The sequence below is a fragment of the Canis aureus genome, chromosome 27, assembly GCF_053574225.1.
Source record: "Canis aureus isolate CA01 chromosome 27, VMU_Caureus_v.1.0, whole genome shotgun sequence".
In the NCBI taxonomy this organism is placed as follows: domain Eukaryota; kingdom Metazoa; phylum Chordata; class Mammalia; order Carnivora; family Canidae; genus Canis; species Canis aureus.
In genome coordinates this window covers 44724176-44731385 of record NC_135637.1, presented here as the reverse complement: position 1 = coordinate 44731385, position 7210 = coordinate 44724176, and the positions used below count along the sequence as shown (strand labels likewise).

General features: G+C 44.9%; 1 protein-coding gene across 1 annotated transcript; it reads right to left on the bottom strand.

The window, feature by feature from the left end:
• Positions 1 to 776: 776 nt before the first annotated feature.
• LOC144299576 (nebulin-like) lies at positions 777 to 6486 on the bottom strand. The gene is made up of 7 exons (XM_077874998.1): positions 6335 to 6486; positions 5356 to 5668; positions 3941 to 4045; positions 3730 to 3834; positions 2787 to 2894; positions 1900 to 2007; positions 777 to 1801 (listed from the first exon to the last, which is right to left on the bottom strand). The coding sequence occupies exons 2-6, from the start codon at positions 5494 to 5496 to the stop codon at positions 1987 to 1989; spliced, it is 480 nt and encodes a 159-aa protein (XP_077731124.1). The 5' UTR covers positions 5497 to 5668; positions 6335 to 6486; the 3' UTR covers positions 777 to 1801; positions 1900 to 1986.
• Positions 6487 to 7210: the final 724 nt, after the last annotated feature.

Below are 7210 nucleotides of genomic sequence, written 5' to 3'. Positions count from 1 at the left end.
ACAGTCGTTCTGTGTTCCTGCCAACTTTGTAGGGTTGTCAAAACCTGGCTCTTTGCCAGATCTTCTTCACCATTTTGTTGCCTTTTCCATGCATGCACCCCCATCCCTGAGTGCCTCAACCGTCCGTGAACCTGCCCTAGGAGAGCTAAACCATATCCTGGGGACATTTTCCAAATATCTACTTTTTTACTTCAGAACTTACCTCCCAAAGGTCAAAGCATGCATTTGCATTCTACTCTCTGCAGGCTAACCTAAGCAACTTCCGTATAGATGCTTGAGGGTGGTTCACTCTGAAACACCTCACAGGAAACGTTCTGGGTAAACCTCAAATGCTTAAACCCCTGGAGAGACCAAAACCGAGAAGGTCCCACACCAGAGCAGGTCACCAGGAGAGGCTGTATCAGGCAGGGGCCTCTGGTTTCTGTGGCTCACGTACTGTTAGAGCAGCTTTCTCTAACCCGGGCACAGGGCTGGCCTGGTTGTCACCCCACTGAAAGCACCACGATTTCACTGATCCACAGAGAGCCAGTCCTTCTGGGAAGATCTCACCTGACTCTGGAGATCACAGGATTTCTTGGCCTGGAGGATCTGAGGCATATCCCAAATGTAGCATCCCATGCCTTTCAGCCGATTCAAGTCATCCTTATACACGTTCTGCAGGAAAGAAGGGATGATGAGAGGTGACAGGTACTAACTGAATTTACAATCGGGCATTTTGATAATTTCCCATCAGCCATTGGCTGTGCTGAGTGTTTAGCAGTCATAGGGTGGGCCCCGCACCAGCTGGAGGGCTTTCCCGCTCTGACCTAAAGAAGCCTAGGAGGAGAGGAAGAGCTAAAGTTTTGTCTGGAGTAAAAAACAGGTTAAATATTTAACACAGGGGTCACATGGCTCAGAGGGGATTCTCACACCAAAAAGTGGTTATGCGTGCCACTGTGCTTTAAAAAGCAGTACAATTTATGAATACGGGGACAAGTGGAGCATAGGGGGCCAAGACACGGTTGAGTGAAGGTGTAACTAAGTCAAGCTGCAGAAAGGGCATCGTATATTGCTCAGGATGTCCTGCATGCTGTGGGCCCGAATTACGCCGGGTTCTTCTGGGAGAGACATCCACTGGTGGAAGTAGTGTTGGTACTCTAGGTCACGGAGGATGTACTGACAGTGTTTGGCCAGCACGTGATTCATCATATCGATGGGGATGTGCACATTTGCTTTGGTATCCGCATAATCTTTTCTGTAGTTCAATTAAGCCCCCTTTTTTTAAAGACAAAAAGAAGGATTAAAATGTTAATTATTCAGATCCATCTCTCTCGGGGTCTTATCCCTAGTATAGATCAGTACCTTTAGGATGAACAAAGGCTAAAGAAGATACTTTTTAAATAGATTCTTCATTCCCAATGTCCCTTCCTTTCAAAACACAGGGGTAAGTAGTCACCTTGTTGCTTTCTCCTTTTTCCAAACACAGGTACTTCACTGTGGGTTTGGAAGTGCAGAAGGGAAGGAAAGGGAGGAAAGCCCATAGTTACCAATGGTAACTGGCAGGGGTGGGGATGAATCTCAGGGAAGGAATGACTCCTTCCTCACCACCCCATGCCTCTCTCAACCGAAGAACGGTTCACAAACAGACCCCCTAATAGCACCCTCCAGGGTACAAATCCTCCGTCACAGTGAGCTTTGCTTTGCTTACTGCACTCCTCGTCTTTTGGAAATCCAGGCACTGGACCACACCAGGGAACTCACTGATTTCTTTTCCAGCCAGGTAGTGGCCCTTCTGCTTCTCATATGTCTCTTTGTATTTAAGCTGTGAAGTAGGCACAACTTAGTTGAGAATCTCTGGGATTTTTGGACCAGCTCCCCAGAGAAGACTCTTAAATGCACGGAGGAAAAACCACCACTGACCTCGCTGTTCACATAGTTGGCATGCTTAGCTCCCACGATGGGAATGTAGCGCCTATGCAAGGTGCAGCCGTAAGCGTTGGTCCCTTCTCAAGCCCCTTTGTACAGTATCTGGAACAAAGGAATATGTGTCAGCAAGTTTGCAGTCAACTTCCTTCAGGTATTGCTAAAAAGAAAATGGTAAAACCAAGGTAAAATATTTATGTTTAAAGGCCAAGAGCCCTTACTGCGTCTACCTAAGAGTATGGGAGAATCTTCTATCTTACTGCAGATTGAATCTACAAACACCAGGGTGTTCTAGGACATCTATAACAGAGAATAACTGTATTTAAAGTTATGGTAAAAGTGGAAATACATTTTCACATAGGTAGAGAATCACCAAAGACTGCTTCCCATTGGGCATACACACAGACACAGGGCACGCGCGCACACACACACACATCATCCTTAAATCAGCTGAATTAAATTAGTCTTCCGTCTGTTGGCTGGAGATATTTATACATGACTGCCAGAGAGGGACTGGCCTTTCCTCTCTTTTCCCTGTTAGTGGGTGTTCAGTCCTCTGCGCACCTACAGCTGGTATAGCACCTGCTACCTTATTATCTATTTGCCTGTCCATCTCCCTCATTGGCATGGGCTCCTGAGGGGCTTCTCTTACTGAGTGTTAGCCCCGTAGCACTTCCTCCAATGCCTGGCCCATTACTGGAGCTCAAAAAGAAAAATACCAGCTGAATAAATGCTACTTCTAATAAACAACAGCAGTTATTTCTAAGAAGATTAAATGCAATGATAGGTCTTTTAAGTTCAGTTGTTCACAAAATCAGCCAAGAAGATGAATTAAGAGCTTAAAATTAAGAACTGAGTTGTAAATCAAATAAAATAGAACTTACAGTACTGTAGAGTTTTCTCATGTCTTTGGAGTGGGTGATATATGGTGTATCTGGAGAAAATAGATACTTGCCCTTCAATACTTTATTAAATGTTTCTTTATGTTTTACCTAACAAGAGAAAACAAGACAAAACCAATCCACATCTTTGGTCAATATAAATGCATATTTAAAGTTTCATAGTTTCGGGGCAGCCCGGGTGGCTCAGCGGTTTAGTGCCGCCTTCAGGCCAGGGCATGATCCTGGAGACCCGGGATCGAGTCCGGCATCGGGCTCCCTGCGTGGAGCCTGCTTCTCCTTCTGCCTGTGTCTCTGCCTCTCTCTGTGTATCTCTCATGAATAAATAAAATCTTTAAAAAAAATAAAAAAATAAAGTTTCATAGTTTCTACCCAAAAAGATAATAACCAGTCTACATTTGGAGATTTAAAACAAACTAATTGGTTAGATTTCAGTTCATTTTGCCTAATACAATAATTTGGACAAGAATATGGATGCTTTTTAAAAGAAGAAATGGGTAGGAAATATCAGAAAGGGAGACAGAACATGAAAGACTCCTAACTCTGGGAAACAAACTAGGGGTGGTGGAAGGGGAGGAGGGCAGGGGTTGGGGGTGAATGGGTGACGGGCACTGAGGTGGGCACTTGATGGGATGAGCAATGGGTGTTATTCTGTATGTTGGCAAGTTGAACACCAATAAAAAATAAATTTATTATTTAAAAAATAAAAAAAATAAAACCTGCATTCTCACTCTGAAAAAAAAATGTTCGTACAGTACATCTCTTACTAGGGACTTTAAAGACATGCCCACCAGAGATGATCTTCTAGTTTCCTGCCCCACTGTCCATTTTCTTACAAGCAGTTACCTGGAGGTGAGCAAATGCAGTCAATGACACACAATGAACTCCCCAGTCCATGCACACATCACTATACACAAAGAAAACTTACATCACTTTGACTGACTGAGTTAATCTTCACCAAAACAATCTCTGGAGGATCCACCACACTTGTGAAGTTAGGACAGTTGTCGAGATCAGCCTTCTTGTATTTTATCTGCAAGGAAACAGAGATGATTAAGACTGGTCTCCTTCCAGTGGGTACCTGCCCCCACATGACAGGCAAGGCGGCCAGGCATTAGGTAAGAACAGGGTTTGTGTACCTGATTCACCATTTCCTGGTTCTTCGTAACCCTCACGTAGTCCACAGAGTCCACGGGTATCCAGACAATGCCACGGAGCCACTCCAGGTCAGCCTTGTAGACATCCTGAGAGCAGGAAGAGAGATACAACGCAGGCATAAATGACTCAGGCACAGGATTCCAGACTGTAGGTCTGAAGCAACTTTTTCAGGAGCTTTTTAAGGATTTCCCTCTAGTGACTGTCATCTCTTGATGCAATCATGATTTCACCTGTTCACCAGAGAGGTATCCTGTGAGCCTATTATTATGAGCAAAGTACTGTACTAGGTGCTTTCAGAGATAAGTACAAAGGAATCTGGTGTGAAGAGAAGTCCTTTATAAGTGGAGAGTGTAACAGCAAGAACACTCAAGGGCTATGGGAGCTACGGGCAGGGAGCCATTGTATCTAGCATTGAGTCCAAGGAAGGGTTTTACCAGGGAGGGTGGGTTTTTAGAAGGATTTATATTTAATTACTTGGTACGTGGGAAATTTAGACTAACTACACAAAGGAAGTGATACAACTAAATGCTCCTGTATGGTAGAGTAGGGGACACATGCCCCTGGCCAGGCCTAGCTCTCCCCCTCCCCACCCCACATCAACCACAATGGAGCTGCTGATCTGGTTAAATGTCCATGACCATCGTTCTGCTGCAGCAACAGGGAGGTGGCAAGTTCAAGCTCACCACCTGGTGGCAGGCAGCCTCTGATTTCCTGTTTCCAAAGTGGTAATGAGAAGACCAGGTGGGTTAGCTCCAGGGTATGTCTGAGCATCAGGTCGATGCATGGAGTTTCTGTTCCTTAGGAACTGCTGGTGGCAGCTACACGTCTGGGCTCAGGCCTCACTGCAAGGTGGCCTAGGTCATGTATTCTCTTCCCTACCCTCACCCAAAGCTCTGTGCAAGCAGATTCTGGGCCCTCAGGTAGTTTATCAGGATTTTGTTTCTCTTTTGCTTTGATTCTTTGCAAGCAAGTCCTACATCAACACCTGAAGAAGAGACGCTTGGCAAAGGGCATACCCAGGTCTTTGCCTACACTAACTACAACCCCCATTTACTCTCCATTCTCACCCCAAGCCATTTATTATTTTAAATCAGCTGATAATCTCCCAGGCCAATGTGAGATGTTGGTGATGTCAAAGATGATGCAAAAACAAAAAAAACAACCAATGAAAAAAATTGGCTTTGAACGATACTCGGAAATAAGTCGTCAAAAAGGCAAAGCTGTCAATCACTGCTCCTGGTCTTTCTCTACAAAAGATTCAGCCTCAGTTCCCTTCTGGGAACAAATTCAGTATTTATGGCTCAAAGTTTCAAAGCCCGGTGCTTCCAGAGTACTGCCTGTAACTCTCTGAGTACACCATACATTCCTAGGTCATTAAGAAACAAAAATTACTTACATTGCTCTGTAGGTCAGAGGCCTTCCTTGCCTGGATAATGTCATTTTGGTCAGGATGACACATCCATTGGTGCAGGTAATTACGGTAATCAATATCACTGACGAGGTCCTGCCCATGCTTGGCAGCCAACACCGACACCATATCAGCGGCTATATATTGATCTTGGCCTTTGTTTTATGGTAGTCCTCTCTGTATAGTCTGTCATTCTGAATCTGGCCTGTGCGCTCAAACCAAACCAGTTTAGGATCATCTCTCATCGTCGAACACCAACATAATGACCTCTTTGTTTTACATGTTCAGCTTTGTAGTTCAGCTGGTGGGAGAAAAAAAAATAGAGATTCCATCGGTTGTGACAAGCTCTCAAGGAAAAGGGGAGCTTGAAACATCAGCACACACAGCCCCTCAGCCTTTTGTCACCTGCCTCCCCGAGAATAAAGAACAAAAAGCACTGACATAATAAATATGAAGAAATACCGATTTAAAAGTAGGAAAAATACATTCGTTTTCTAATTCTGCCTATGTTTTATTGGAAAGCTTAGAGATTTTAAGGAAGTGAGGGAATAGAAGAGAGTAAACACTCAGACCATAGCTTTTAAAGAAGCCAACAAAACAAACACTCTCAAAGCCCAGAGAGGACCAGAAGGGTAGAGGACTCCAAACATCCCCAGGCCTCCTAGCTCCAGGAGCCCCCAGCGTGCGCTCCTAGAAGGATAAATGACCTCGCTCTGAATGTCACCAGAGTGATGGGCGTGAACAAATGGTACGCGTCTGGAGGCAAAATGTAACCCGTAGCCCGTAGCTTTTTGTTTCCCCCAGCCTTCCTTGTAGAGATAGTAAAAGACAGAGAGCCACAACAGAGCTTAACCTAAGGAGTCAGAAGGGCGCTGGTCATGTGCATACATCTCCCCACCGTTACATTCCGGTCCTCGGTTCCCCCTCCCCCGCCCAGGAGTATCAGGCATCTGGCTGAAACCCATACCTGGTCCAGCATCTGGGCTGTCTCCTGGGCAGTGTGCAGCAAGGGGGTCTCGGTGAGGGTGTACTGTGATTTGGCATCATTCCAATCTTTCTGGTATTTACTCTGGAATTGAGAAGCCAGAGGTTTAACATACTTGATATTAAGAAATCATAATGTTGCTCGGGAAAATGCTAGCATCATCTCATGATTACAGTCTGTGTCTCAGACAATGACTGCACGCTGAGCTAAAGTAGGTGAAAATCGGGATCCCTGGGTGGCGCAGCGGTTTGGCGCCTGCCTTTGGCTCGGGGCACGATCCTGGAGGCCTGGGATCGAATCCCACGTCGGGCTCCCTGCATGGAGCCTGCTTCTCCCTCTGCCTGTGTATCTGCCTCTCTGTCTCTCTCTGTGTAACTATCACGAATAAATAAATAAAATCTTTAAAAAAAAATAAACTAGGTGAAAATCTTTGGAAATGACATTTCATGATCGGGTAATTTTAGAATGACAGGTACTCACATCATTTAGGATCTCACCGCTTTGTTTTGCAGTCTCGTAATCAGCTCTATCATCCACGGGAGTAAAGTTGAGAGTTTCTATTTTTGGGCGGTATTTTTTCTATTGGAAAGAAAATATCTTTCCTCTCAGGCAGGACAAAGACACACTAGATTTAAGGGTCTTTCTCTACTAGAAGCACAGAGAGCCATATCTGAACGGCACCCTTCGAGACAATTTGACCTTTTTCTTACCATTTTATTTTATTTTATTTTATTTTATTTTTTAATTTTTTATTGGTGTTCAATTTACTAACATACAGAATAACCCCCAGTGCCCGTCACCCATTCACTCCCACCCCGCGCCCTTCTCCCCTTCTACCACCCCTAGTTCGTTTCCCAG